The sequence below is a fragment of the Spermophilus citellus genome, assembly GCF_964194105.1.
Source record: "Spermophilus citellus genome assembly, chromosome: 4".
Lineage (NCBI taxonomy): Eukaryota > Metazoa > Chordata > Mammalia > Rodentia > Sciuridae > Spermophilus > Spermophilus citellus.
The window spans coordinates 110655937-110671162 of NC_138185.1; the positions used below are offsets into that span (position 1 = coordinate 110655937).

At 34.4% G+C, this 15226-nt stretch overlaps 1 protein-coding gene across 3 annotated transcripts in view; it reads right to left on the minus strand.

Moving 5' to 3' along the window:
• LRRC49 (leucine rich repeat containing 49) overlaps positions 1 to 15226 on the minus strand; it is a 191728-nt gene that overhangs the window by 116621 nt on the left and 59881 nt on the right. For all 3 annotated transcript variants that reach the window (XM_081292760.1, XM_081292759.1, XM_081292762.1), the window contains one exon: positions 4226 to 4287. In XM_081292760.1, coding sequence (XP_081148886.1) covers positions 4226 to 4287 — 62 coding nt within the window. The remainder of the gene's footprint in view (positions 1 to 4225; positions 4288 to 15226) is intronic.

Consider the following 15226-nt stretch of genomic DNA (forward strand, 5'->3'; position numbering starts at 1 on the left):
ATCAAGAGTCCTAAGTTGATATTTGACCTTGATTAGTGCTTTATTCTTTTTCACTGACACTGAATTCCCTGAGTTCTAGAAACAAAAGCAACCATTCCCTTTTGGACAATCAATGCACTATAATTATGAGCTCATTCTTCCTTTTGTTTAAAAAAAAAACCACCAAAGTTGTAAAAGTTTTCCACACTGGAGAAAAAAGAAAGAGAGAAAATAGAATAAATTAGCACTTAACTATATAAGAAATAGCAAACTGTCTCATGAAAAAAATTAATGAAACACCTCAGTTTTGGCTACAGATCATAAAATATCTGAAGAGAACAGTTAGCCCTGAAAAGTTTTTGCTTCAAAATCTTTTTCTTATAAAGGGCTTGATGAACTTTTTCACAAAATAGTAATCTTGAAGTTAATAAATAGTCTCATTTTGGGGCAATATAACTCAGTAGTTCCCAAATCAAACACTTAGAATCCTCTAAAATTAGAGTGGTCCCACTATAAGTCTATCAGAGCAAATGTTCCAGCAGCAAAACAGGAACTATATGTTTTCTTTTACTTTTTAAATATTTATTTTTTAGTTATAGGTAGACACAATATCTTCATTTTTATTTTTTTGTGGTGCTGAGGATCAAACCCAGTGCCTCATGCATGGTAGGCAAGCACTCTATCTCTGAGCCACAACCCCAGCCCAATTATATGTTTTCAAAGCCTCCAAGAATATTTTTGTGCATAGCCTATTTGGGGAAATCACTCAAAGTAAAGTCAGTGATGAGCACAGCTTCCTGAGTGCATGTTCTTATCTCTCTCCACCCTTTAATCTCTTTGAAATGATTGAACACAAAAGTATGAAAATGTCCATAGCAGTACTGGAAAATCAAGATGAGTTCTGTTGGTAAACTATACTAAATAATTTCTGGAGAATATAAAAGCAGATGGAATCAGTAAAACCCCCAAATTGCTAAAGAGCCTGTAATGGACATGATTATTACATTATAATTAAGGGTCACTGGCAGAGCCTCAGAACATTCCCTTGATCAGAGATAGCAAGCATTAGGAGCAGATGTGGGTCCACTGTCCAGATAATTATTGAAGGTAACAATTTGCTACCTTTCCTCAGAGTGGCTGACTCCCAAACTCTCTCCAGGTTGAAAAAAATAAGAGAAAATGACAGTGTGGTAGGTAAGTTCTGTTGGCCAAGATGAATAAAGGAATCAACTCCCAGAAGGCAAGTCTCTGGGGTACACATATTCTAAAGAGAAGTCTCACTACTGAGTAGACATCCTCCTCCCACCTTTCTCCCTACATCCTCTGCAGGCAGAGATTCTGCATTCAGAATTATTTGCATTCTCAAAGATTTTAGAACTTAAGTTGAAAAACAAATCTATCTATTAGTCCCTCATTTATAAATACGAATTGCCAGTCAAAACATTATAGAAATAAAGAACAAACTTTTCTTTTTGTTTGTTTTTAAAATATCACTACAACTAAGTTTATCACTTCATTAACTGTATATATGAAATATATATCATGTATAAACATACAAATGTATATATTAACTGTATTATAATTCTTTATTTGTGTCTCTGTCTTCCTCATTAGATTATGAATGTTCTGAGGATATTTAATCAGAAGCACTGGTTCTATTGAGATACACAGATAGACATGGGCATGTCATTCAGTCTCTAAATATATCTTGCATGCCTACTGATAGAACTAAGCACATTGTTATAATATCTGTAGGCAAGCATACAAAAGAGGTCTGTCTACCATGCTCACAATGAACTCTCCATTCAGTATAGGTTCCTATTCATCCTATGTTGGAGCACTAAAAACTCTATTGGGTGTCATTATATTCTGTGATTTTCTGTATTTTCACAGGGTACCTAATAGTCGATGTGAATGGACCACTGAAAATCCAACAAATTAGTGAAAATCTAGGAAGTTCTAGAATAATTCAGTCAATTTATTTTTGTCCCCCCAAATGGTTGCACATTTGGATGTTTTCATTTGTTGGATGCTATCTGAGGGTTCTCTAGAGAAAAATCTTAAAATGTATTAAGTTTGGGCTTTACACTGCTATTTCTACTCTTCTTGACTTATGTTATTTCTGGGCAACTGGACTATAAAACCTGGCAACTCTATTATGCCAGAACCTAATAAGGCAATAGGTCCCTGAAAATACATTACAATTGTCACTCCAGGTTATCTGCTCACTCAGCTATCTGAAATATTTGTGTCTTTAGTAAAGTTATAGAAATATTATCAAGGCTTGCGCTCTCTGATTTTCCCCCTTCAGGCCTAATTTATTCACTATACCGTCTCCTGGACCACATGTGTCAGCAGGAACAGAAAAGAAACACACTTTGTGTCAAAAGCAGATCAGCTAGAAACACTAGAAGAAGGTATGAGACTATGCCAAAACATAGATAAAGTAATTAGTAAGAGAAAGAGAGCCTTGAAATTGTTGACTCATTTATGTCTCAATTTCTTAAGAAATCATGCTTTATTTTAAAACTTACAAATATTTAACCCATTAATATTTTTATTTTTTATAGATAGTGTCTTGCTGTGTTGCCTAGGCTATCCTCAGAATTGTGACCTTCCTGCCTCAATCTCCAAAGCACCTGGGATTATAGGTGTGTACCATCATGCCTGACAAAAGAAAAAAATATTTATTTATGGTTCTGGGCTTCTACTGCTGGACAGATAAAACTCCCCTGAGGATTCTGAGAAAAAAGTTACACACACACACACACACACACACACACACACACACACACACGCGCACAGAGAGAGAGAGAGAGTTAAAAGCAACTCCCTACAGAGCTAGAAGTTTAAAAGTGTAGAAGTTCTCTCCTAGAGACTTTGGAGCATCATGAATCTATAAACTCAAATTTATATCTCTGTTTAAATTGCTTCCTATATACAAGGCAAAAAGTAAGGTAAGTGATTATTTCTCTCACATCACAGTTGAAGAAATTTAATGGTTTGAAGTACCTTAAAAATATTTTCTCTTCTCTAAATAGAGTTGTCAGTACTTCAGGTAGAAATTCCATAAATGAAAATTGAGTGTTTCTTTCATTCTTTTTATTGAAAAGAAACCCTATCTTGGCAAGAAAATCAAAAGGCAGATAGAATACTGCATTCAATAGAGGCTGAAAACAATATAAAAAGTCTATCAGAAAACTTTTACCATAGAAGAGAAAAAAAAAGATTAAGAGTATTTTTTGGAAATAATACCTCTACAAAGATCACCAACTTGAGATAATACCTGTCTTTCAGAGATAAAGTGCAGGGAAATGGTTTGTTTTAACACACGGATGATGGATGAGGAAAACGGTGAACAGAAAAACAAAAACGAAACTACATTAATTTTTAATAACCAGATGCAAAGAATCAGAAAGAGATGTACTCTAAACTTTTGTATATTCTAATTTTCCCTCTTATAAAAGCAGGTTTAAAGAACAGCCTTAAAGTGAAACTAAAGAACTGAGGACAGTCATATTAGCCTAGTTCAAACAAAGTAGTTACAGGGAAGAAAAAAATGGAAAGAATTAGGGAAGAAGTAGTGGTCTTTCTGCATTGGAAAATCTTTATGCCTCAGTTTGAGTTTTGAAATTTGCCACATTGACACTGAATAAAATATCATCACAATATAAAGAATGATAATACTTTAAACATCTGAAACACAAAATTTATGCGCATATATATATATATATATATATATATACATACTATCTCTTAACAGAATAAATTCTAAGTAGAGATACTAAGTTGGAAGGCAGTTATGGCCTAATTAACATGCAGCTCAGTGACAAATATAGCCTTCTTTATCAAAATTGCTTAGTAGCTATAGAAATTATAGATTATAATTTATGAAAGAAATTCTAATTCAACTGACTAATGCAGTGAATGTCAAACAAAGGACAATAAAGTATATATTGAAATTTCCATATACAAATGTTTTACTCAAGAATAACTAACTCTAAGATATAATTAAATAAAAAGCATATGCTATATCAATTTCATCATTGTAGCAATAGAGGCAATAATATACAAAAGAGCTTCATTTTTCTGCAAAGAACTTTGTTATAAGATTGTCCTATCATTTTCAAATTTAAAATCTCCCTTGTCAATAAAATTCTCCAAGGCATTTACAATTTCAAATTAAAGTGCTCAAACCCACACAATCAAGTTATTAATAAATGACAAGTTGGGAGTTTTCACTTACCTAGATATATTGTTGAAGCTGAGAAACAGACGTTGGAGGCAGGGCAAAGTATCCACATCTCTCTAGAAGGAAAGAGAAAGCAAAAATATATCAGTTGAAAGAAAAAAAACCTATTATAAATGCCTTCTTTCCCAGCTGTTGAAATATATAGTCATTTCTATTTATTGTAACCTTGCTACACCATTGATTTCTACTGGACATTGAGCTCCATTCTTCTCCACTGCAGATTAAATGGGAGGGTTTCAGTACATCCGCAGAACAAGCTGCACCACTCACAAGGTAAAAAGCACTGAAGAGAACAGAGAGAGATGCTGCAGCTAGCCTCTTTAAGCATGCTTTTGGGAAAGATGCCAAAATGCTACTTCAGCATTTACTGTAGCACAAACACAGAACGATCAGACATTTGTTAAAAGTCACTTTTAAAGGAAATCATTCAAAGCTTTATATTTTATATTTGTACAATTAGCCTTTCAAACAATAGTAAGAATTTCAGAGCTATTCACCTCATTATCCTTAAACCTTTGGAAATACACCACTCCGTTATAAATGAAACAATACACTGACAATTCCCCCCATAAAACTAAAAGCAGGTCATAGTGTTATTGAAGGGCACTATAAGGGCAATTTCCAATCTAAGCACACATCAAAGGCTCTTGTGGTATGATCAAAAATTGTTAAAAGCACATCACTACCATTTAAATAGTTACCCTCAGCAAATACTGAAATGCTTGGGCCCAAATAATTTTTAAAAATAAATACAAAATGAATACAAGCAAAACTACCTAATTTCATTAAGCAAAAAGACACAAACCTTCTGAAATGAAATGGATACAGTAACAGAACTGCAAAGAGAAAGCTTAGTAATTACCTAATCTACAACCTCATAAATATGAGAAAAAGTGAACAGTTGAGGTTGTTTGTAGGAGCAGGAAAAGGCTGAATGGGAAGGTGAAAGCCTCTACTGTCCTAGAGGTTGAGATAGGACAAGATTCCAGTTAACCTCAATTCCAGAGCTCTGATCTGTAGAACACTATAGTGCTACTTAGCATATAAATACATTTCATTTTTAAGGACAGCATCATTTATAATGATTCCTAGTTATATGAGCTATTTAAACTTTTCAGTAGTAGTACGTATATTCCTGTCATCCCAGCCATTCAGGAGGCTAAGGCATGAGGATCATAAATTTGAGACTAGCATTGGAAATTTAGCAGGACCCTATCTCAAAATAAAATAAAAAGGACTGCGGATGTAGCTCAGTAATAAAGTGCTTGCCTATCATGGGCAAGGTCCTGGGTTCAATCCTGAATACTGGGGGGGGGGGGCGGGAATTGTTTTATAGTTTCCAGAAGTGATTATCTTTCTTCCTCCCTATCATTTCCAAGAACTTAGTAAGAGATTTGGTAAGTGCATTGAAATTATATGAGCTTAATTACCTTTACCCCAAATGCTGCATTTGTTTATTTTTAAAAACTTGTTATACAAAGAAAATATGAAAGTGATAGAATTGTGGCACGTTATTTCTTAATGATCACAGAATTTCCCCCAGTGGATAATGGGTTTTACATGTCGGCAAACTTCTTAAATCATTACTTCCAGCAACCTCTCTCTGACATTCCCCAAATGGAGGAGTGAATAGTGGTAGGACTCATTTTTATCCACGGCCCTCTTTCCCACAGAAAATGGCAGCTTCCTTTTTAACTGGTCTCTAGAAATGTGCAAGCCAAACTATAAGCCCTCCCTGTACTCTTGGGAACCTCTTTTCCCAAATTCTTTCTGAAATCTATTCCTGAGTATAAGCACCGTTGCTGATACCTAACTGGGAGAAACAGAGAAACTGTAGCCTAGATGTCCTTTGAATCAAGTAATCTTTTTTAAAAATTATATTTGTTTCTTTGATCTCTGATATTCCTCCTTCAGAGACTATAGATATAATTTTTGCAATTGAATTTTAATCCAAATTATATCTATGATTTGTGAGAAAAGGTTTTTTAAAAAGTTTATTTGATAAAATTATAATGCTTTGAATTTATCTTCATTTACAAAACAAAATGTTATCAGAAGTCCTTATCAAAGCTTCAAAATCAATAACTGTTATTACCTGATAGCTATATAAATATTCACAACAAACTGAAAACTAAAAATCAGAATTCAGGGCTGGGGATGTGGCTCAAGAGGTAGCGCACTCGCCTGGCATGCATGAGGCCCGGGTTCGATCCTCAGCACCACATACAAACAAAGATGTTGTGTCCGCCAAAAACTAAAAAATAAATATTAAAATTCTCTCTCTCTCTCTCTCTCTCTCAAAAAAAAAAATCAGAATTCAACTATATGTTCCTATAATCACATATAGTTAGCCTTTCCAGAAATTTAAAAAGCAAACTAATTGCCCATAATGATTTTCTTGTTAAAAATTTCACTTCTGTGAGGAAACAGCTTTATTTTTTTTCTAGCAATTCTGAAACAATCTTTTGTTATTGAAATTCTAGTACTATAATAGATAAAAAGAATGCCATATTTATTGCATCAATTATCTATGTATAAATTCTTTTTATAAAAAAAAGACTTGCTAGAAACTACTAAAAGATGGGTCCTCTAATATGAGAGAGTAAATCATAGAAGGGAAAAAAAACCGTAAAGTTCAGTCAGTAGGCTTCACCATCCTGGAGAGGCAAAGAAAAACCCAAGAATGATGTGTATATGGCAGGCCTGAGAGCCCCCAGTCCACATCAGAGGTAGAGGACATAGGGCTCCAGAGGGAGAACTTCAAATGGGAAAATTTAGATTACCTGATGTCTTTGTCTATACAGAGGGGGATTTTATTATACTGTTGGAAATGTGGATATTAATAATAGCTAAACAGAATCCTCCATTAATGAGGAACATGAGATATTATTAATCTCAGGGAAAATGAAAGTTTAATACCATAATCTCTCACTTTAAAACTTCACCTTGCTGTATTCTCCAATCCTAATCTATATCATAAATTTACCAATTTTAATTAGGCTCTTACATTGAAAGACCCACCCTAAACTAGAATCTCAAGAAATCTCAAAATAAATGTCCTGCCTTTGTCCTCAAATATATGACTAGATTACACCAAGGATTCTGCTTGAAGCTTGGCTTTATCAATGTTATTCTGGTGGTGAAACTATCATTCTTCAATCTGTTTATCACCAGAATGTAACATAATTATTTTAGGAAGATAGATAAAGGAGAAATGGGGATTAAGAATTATGTAAGGAAGCTACATCTTTTTGTCAACATATTTATTTCACCATCAAGCATTGAACACTCCCAACATCACTTTTTCTCCTTCTCCTTCTTTTTGTAGTTGTAGATAGACAGAATGCCTTTATTTTATTTATTTTTATGTGGTGCTAAGGATTGAATCCAGTGCTTCACACATGCCACTGTGCCACAATCCCAGCCTGCAATACTTCTCTTGTGGAGGTAAATATTTCACAGGCAGAGAAACTACTACAAAACAGTCAAACTGTTAACATCCCTAAGATGAGAAAAAAGAAGATGAAATAAAATGTTTACATATAAGGGAGCATTTATAGGGGAATATTTATAGCTCCTATTATTAATCCTATTAAAATTGTCGATTTTTTTGCATTTAGCAAAAGGATACTGAAAAAATCACGTTGAAAATATTTTTTGAAGTAAGACTTAGAGCCATTTTATTTATTTTCAAAACATAATCCTTTTAAAAATAGACTTAAATAAAAATTATTTGCTATCAGGTTGTTGAGAAGATTTTAATTCTTTAATTTTCAGGAGAATAATGACTTGCCATCTGAGGAACACGTTTGTTTAGTCTGCTTAGACACTGTTTTCCATATTCCTAAACTTTGTAAATGAACTAAATGACTCAGCAATTTGACCATGTGTTACTAGAGCTATTTTTACAATAGCTCCTGCAGAGGAATAAGGAAGAAGCAAGGTGAAAACACATGGGCATACACCAAACAGGATAAAAATGGCTATAAGAAAATCATAAGTAAAAAAAGAAAAAAGAAAATCATTAGTACTCTAATTTTTTATGCAAAAAAAGACAAGAGTAAAAATACATAGAGGTAATTATTTTAATTTTAAGAACCATAAACAGATTCTTAATCTGAAAACAGAAAAAAGTATTCCTTTTCATAAAAAGATTTATTAAATTAATTCCAAGATAACTGCTTGCTCTGGTCATTACTTTGCAACACAAGCACATATGAGATGAAGAATAAAAACTGTAAGCCATCTTATCAACTATTCTATTCATACATTTAAATGCCAATGAAAAAAATCCACTGTCTGCCCCTGTTACCCAAAGGCATTAATGGGCTTCTCTGCTTTTTGTACTATTACATGGCAGTGCATATCAGTCAACCCAGCTGTATCCTATTCTTCTAATCTGATTTTCTTCTATACATGGTTGTAATCCCTGAAGAAAAATTAAAGGGGAACTAAAAAGAAGACTAGTAAGCAGGCACTGATACACTGAATAGGGAGATTTTCAGTCTTTATAATCTAGGGCAGCTAATTTGAACAGTTATGAGAAAAGAGATTTTTTTAAAAAGCCTCAATTTAATCATAATAAGCCTTCTTAACTTGAATTTGTAGTTTGAATTTATATTATGGGAATGATCTAAGAAAACCCCTTACAAAATGATGGAACCCTAGCATTTATGTCTCTAAGACTTCTAGCAAAACTGTTTGGAAAGACACAAACTCAGGTTTTGCAGTCTTCTGACTATCCCAAACTACTGACCTATAAAAAAAATTACCATGAGCAATATTCAGCAGAAATTTTAGGCATCAAATGCAGAACTGCCAAAAAGTTAAAAGAATATAATTATCCAATAAGTATTATGGGATATATATATTTAAAATTATTAAATACATGAAAGAAACCAAAACATGAGAAAAAAATAAGGCACCAGAACTAAACAAATCAGGGCATTTATGAAAAAAATCAATGCAAAACTTTTAGAAACAAAAAAAATGGTCATTATTAAACACTCAATATACTGTTAAGCCTGAAAAAGCAGATTAAACAAGCTAAGGAGAAAGTGAATTTGAGAGTAGAAACAAAAAATTAATGAGAATGCAAAAATGCAACATATAGAAATTAGAATGGTGGAAATTTTATAAAAGAGAGATTAAGAAACAAAGGATAGGGGATCCAAGATGGCAGGCTAAAGGGAGGCCGCATTCCTTGTTGTTCTGTGACCTGGGATTCAAGCAGGAGGATAATAATGTTTCTTTGTGAGTTATTAGAGGACCCCTGACAGCTGCTTACACCAGGTCCCCCAGCCTCAGCATCTGCACAGGACTCCCAACTGCTTGCCCACGCAGGAACCCTGGCCACCACTCCCATGTGGACCCACATCTACCAACATGGGGCTCCCCCCACCATCACCTCCATCTTGGAACACTGAAACCACTACCACACAGTAGTCTCCACCTGGAGACGCTGGACAGGGTCAGGAGACAGCTACCTGCCATGACACTGCATGCCACTGAGCTGCATCTCTGAACACACTGCTGGGCCTGTCCCAATGCCTCATCTCTGAAAGCTTCCACCTCCATCTTGGGTCACCTTTGTCGCCATATTGGGTTATGCTCACTACCACCATCGCCATCTTTAGTTGGGGCAACTACCAGCTTGGGCCACTGGCTGGCATCTAAAAGCAACATTAAGATACCTATAGTCCCCCAACTTCCCCCTCTCCCTCACAGCCACTGAGCCAGCACAGTGCTTGCAGCTACGTGGATGGTTTGTAGCTCTAAAAGCCTGGCCCTGATCTGCATGATACAAAACAGATCTCTGCAACAGGTGTGCAGACCTCAGAGCACAGACCTCAGAGTGCAGCCCACAAAACTTCCAGAGAGAGAGGTTCCTGAGTTGGAAGTAGAAAGGAAGTGGGGTGAGTGAGATACAATTTAGAGACTAAATAGAGATGAGGAATTGCAAGGTCTACAGGCGATATAAGGAGATATGGCCAGGCACCTACAACACATGAGTGAGCCCCAAAGGAGATCCTTGGGGTTCAATCTCCCATTGGGGACTAGCAAGTGCTATACCCCACCTCTAGGAGTTCCGCATCCAAGACCAACCCTCCCACCCTAATAATCTTCACCATCCTGAGGGTGGAGATACCAGTAAACAACAGACAAGCCACCTACTGGATGAGAAGGAAAACAGGAAAGATACTGAACTCCAACAGAAACAATCCTTTAATTTTCCTTGGAGATTTTTTTTCTTTTCTCTCTCTCTCTTCTCCTGCCCTCTTATTCCCAACATTTGTGAAACCAAGTACATTTCATGCATTAGGCTACTGAGGACTAGGACATCTGAATAGTATATTACAGTTGTATTGTATATTCTTTTTTATTTTTACATTTTTTTCTTAGTTTTGTTTGTTTTTTATACACTCTCTATTTTCTTCCCACTTACTTGTCTCCCCCAAATCCCTTTCTCTCTTTTCTCCTGATACTAGTCAACTTCTTTTGATTCCTCTTTCATGCTTCCTAACATCTAATAACTCTATATCCTCATTTCCTGTCTCCTTAATACTCATCATTCACCACCACCCCATTCTGTCTTTGTCCACCATTAGAAACTGTAGACCATTTTGCAAACCTACTGTTTATATTGTAGATAATAATTGAACTCCCCATTATGACAAAACCACAAACATTTAATAGGAGCTATTTAGTTTAAGGCCATACATTGTTTGTACTGGAACTATTAATATTGATCTCCTCCTTAAAGGAGAGGTATTTGAACCCTGCAGGGACACTATAAGTCTATAGGGTAAAAACTGTAACATCTCGGGGGCTAGGGGTAGAGGGCCAGCCTCACATGTGTGAGGCACTGGGTTCCATTCCTCAGCACCACATAAAAATAAATAAAGATATTGTTTTTTTTTTTTTAAAAAAAACTAACACCTTGGATCCACACTGCTAGAAGGAAAGACACATGAACAACATGAAAAAACAAGGGAAGAAAGTGCCTCAAACAAACCAATATACTACATTATTAGAATCCATGGTCAGCATAGAAGAAGAAATGTCAGAGAAGGAGTTCAGGCTGTACATAATTAAAATGTTCTGTGAATTAAAGGATGATATAAGAGCAAAACACAGGCAGCAAAAGATCATTTTGATAAAGAGCTACATAAGCAAATACATGAAGCAAAAGATTACTTCAATTTGGAGATAGAGATTGTGAAAAAACCCCAGAAATCCTTGAAATGAAGGAAATAAACCAAATTAAAAACTGAATAGAAAGTATCACCAACATATTAGATAACTTAGAAGACAGAACCTCAGACAATGAAGACAAAATATATAATCTTGAAAATAAAGTTGACCACACAGTGAAGATGGTAAGAAACCAAGAGCAGAACATTTAAGAATTATAGGATAACATGAAAAGACCAAATTTAAGAATTATTGGGATAGAAGAAGGCATAAAGCTACAAACCAAAGGAATGAACAATCTATTCAATGAAAATAATATCAGAATATTTTCCAAACCTGAAGAATGAATTGTAAAATCAAATACAAGAGGCTTACAGAAGACCAAATGTACAAAATTACAACAGATCTACACCAAGGCACATTATAATGAAAATGCCTAGCATATAGAATAAGGAGAGAATCTTAAAAGCCACAAGAGAAACAGATCAGATTATATATAGAGGGAAACCCATTAAAATATCTTCAGATTTCTCAACCCCAACCATCAAAGCTAGAAGATCCTGGAATAACATATACCAAGCTCTGAAAGAAAATGGATGGCAACCAAGAATCTCAAATCCAGCAAAATTAAGCTTCAGATTTGATGACAAAATAAAAACCTTCCATGATAAACTAAAGTTAAAAGAACTTACAACTAAATAGTCTACACTACAGAACATTCTTTTTTTTTAATATTTATTTATATTTTTTTTAGTTATCGGCAGACACAACATCTTTGTTGGTATGTGGTGCTGAGGATCGAACCCGGGCCGCACGCATGCCAGACAAGCGTGCTACCGCTTGAGCCACATCCCCAGACCTACAGAACATTCTTGGCAAAATATTCCATGAGAAGAAAATGAAAAACAACAATGAAAATCAGCAAAGGCAGGTATTACACTAAAGGAAAAGCCAATCAAAGGAGAAACCAAATCAAGTTAAAAACCAAAAATAAACAAAAATGACTGGGAATACAAACCATGTCTCAATAATAAGCCTGAATGTTAATGGCCTAAACTCATCAACCAAAAGTCATAGACTGGCATACGAGATTTAAAAACAAACAAACAAACAACAACAACAACAAAAAAAACAAAGACCCAAAAATATTCTGCCTACAAGAAACTCATCTTGTAGGAAAAGACAGCCACAAACTGAAGGTGAAAGATTAGGAAAAAACATACCACTCACATGGACTGCATAAACAAGCAAGGGTTTCAATCCTCATATCAAATAAAGTAGACTTCAAGCCAAAGTTAGTCAAAAGGGATAAAGAAGGTCATTTCATACTGCTTAAGGAACCACCCAATAAGACATAACAATTATAAATATATATATACCTCAAACAATGGAGCATCTACGTTCATCAAACAAATTCTTCTCAATTTCAAGAGTCAAATAGACCACAACACAATAATACTGGGTGACATTAACACACCTCTTTCACCATTGGATAGATCTTTCAAACAAAAACTAATCAAAGAAACTATAGAATTCAATAATATAATCAATAACTTAGACTTAACAGACATATAAAGAATATTACATCCATCAAAAAGTGAATACACGGGGCTGGGGATGTGGCTCAAGCGGTAGCGTGCTCGCCTGGCATGCGTGCGGCCCGGGTTCGATTCTCAGCACCACAAACAAAGATGTTGTGTTCGCCAAATACTAAAAAATAAATATTAAAATTCTCTCTCTCTCACTCTTTAAAAAAAAAGTGAATACACTTTCTTCTCAGCATCACATGGATCCTTCTCTAAAATAGAACATATATTATGCCACAAAGCAACTCTTAGCAATTACAATAGATAGATAGATAGATAGATAGATAGATAGATAGATAGATACTACCCTGCATTCTATCAGATCATAATGGAATGAAATTAGAAATCAATAAAATAAAAAAATAATAATAAAATAATAAAATAAAAAATAGAACCTATCCCAACACCTGGAGACTAAATAACATGCTATAAGATGAACAATGGATTGAAGAAGACATCAAAGAGAAGACTAAAACATTCTTAGAGAACACTGATAAAACATATCAAAATCTCTGGGACACTCTGAAGGCAGTATTAAGAAGAAAGTTCATTGCATAGAGTTTATTCCTTAAAAGAAGAAAAAGTCAACAAATAATGACCTAACATTACATCTCAAAGCCATAGAAAAAGAACAAAATCACCAAAAATAGTAGAAGAAATAACTAAAACCAGAGCTGAAATCAATGAAATTGAAACAAAACAAGCAATTGAAAAATTGACAAAATGAAAAGTTGTTTCTTTGAAAAACCAAATAAAAATGATAAACCCCTAGCATTTGAAGAGAAGGATAGAGAAAACTCGAATTACTAAAATTTATGATGAAAAAGGAAATATCATGGCAAACACTACAGAAATACAGAAGATAATTAGAAACTATTATGAAAATTTGTACCCCAATATAATAGAAAATATCAAAGACATAGAAAATTTCTAGAGTCATATTATTTACACAAACTGAATCAGGATGATATATACAAGTTAAACAGATCAACTTCAAGCAATGAAATAGAAGACACCATCAAAAGCCTACTAACCAAGAAAAGCCCAGGACCAGACAGATTCGCAGCTGAGTTCTAACAAGACCTTCAAGAAGAACTAAAACCAATACTCCTCAAATTAATCAATGAAATAGAAAAAGAGGGAACACTTCCAAACACATTCTCTGAGGCCAATATCACCCTGATTCCAAAACCAGACAAAGACATATCAAGGAAAGAAAACTTCAGACCAATATCTCTAATGAACATAGGTGTAAAATTCTCAATAAAATTCTGGCAAATTGAATACAAAACATATTTAAAAGATAGTGCACCATAATCAAGTGGGGTTTATCCTAGGGATGCAAGGTTGAACCAACCACAAACCAACCACAAATCAATAAATGCAATTTATTACACCAATAGACTTAAAGATAAGAATCATATGATCATATCAATAAATAGCAGAAAAGCATTCAACAAAATACAGAACCCCTTTATGTTCAAAACACTAGAAAAACTAGGGATAATAAGAACATATCTCAACATTGCCCAAGGCCAACATCATTCTAAATGGAGAAAAATTGAAAGCATTTCCTCTAAAAACAGGAATACCCTCTTTCACCACTCTATTAAACACAATCCTTGAAACACTAGCCAGAGCAATTAGACATGAAAGAAATTTAAAGGATACAAATAGGAAAAGAACTATAACTATTTGCCAACAACATGATTCTATACTTAGAGGATCCAAAAAATTCTACCAGAAAACTTCTAGAACTAGTAAATGAATTCAGCAAAGTAACAAGATATAAAATTAACATCCATAAGTCAAATGCATTTCTGTACATCAGCGACGAATCCTCTGAAAGAGAAATTAGGAAAATTACCCCATTCACAATAGCCTAAAAAAAAACAACAACAACAAAAAAAAAAAACGGCGGAATCAACTTAACGAGAGAGGTAAAAGACCTCTACAATGAAAACTATAGAACACTAAAGAAAGAAATTAAATAAGACTTGGAAGATGGAAAGACCTGTTCCTTAATAGGCAGAATTAATATGGTCATTTTAAATGCTATACAGATTTAATGCAATCCCAATCAAAATCCCAATGAAATTCCTCATATAAATAGAAAAATCAGCCATGAAATTCATTTGGAAAAATAAGAGACCCAGAATAGCTAAAGCAATCTTTAGCAAGAGGAGTGAAGCAGGTGGCATCACCATAAATTACA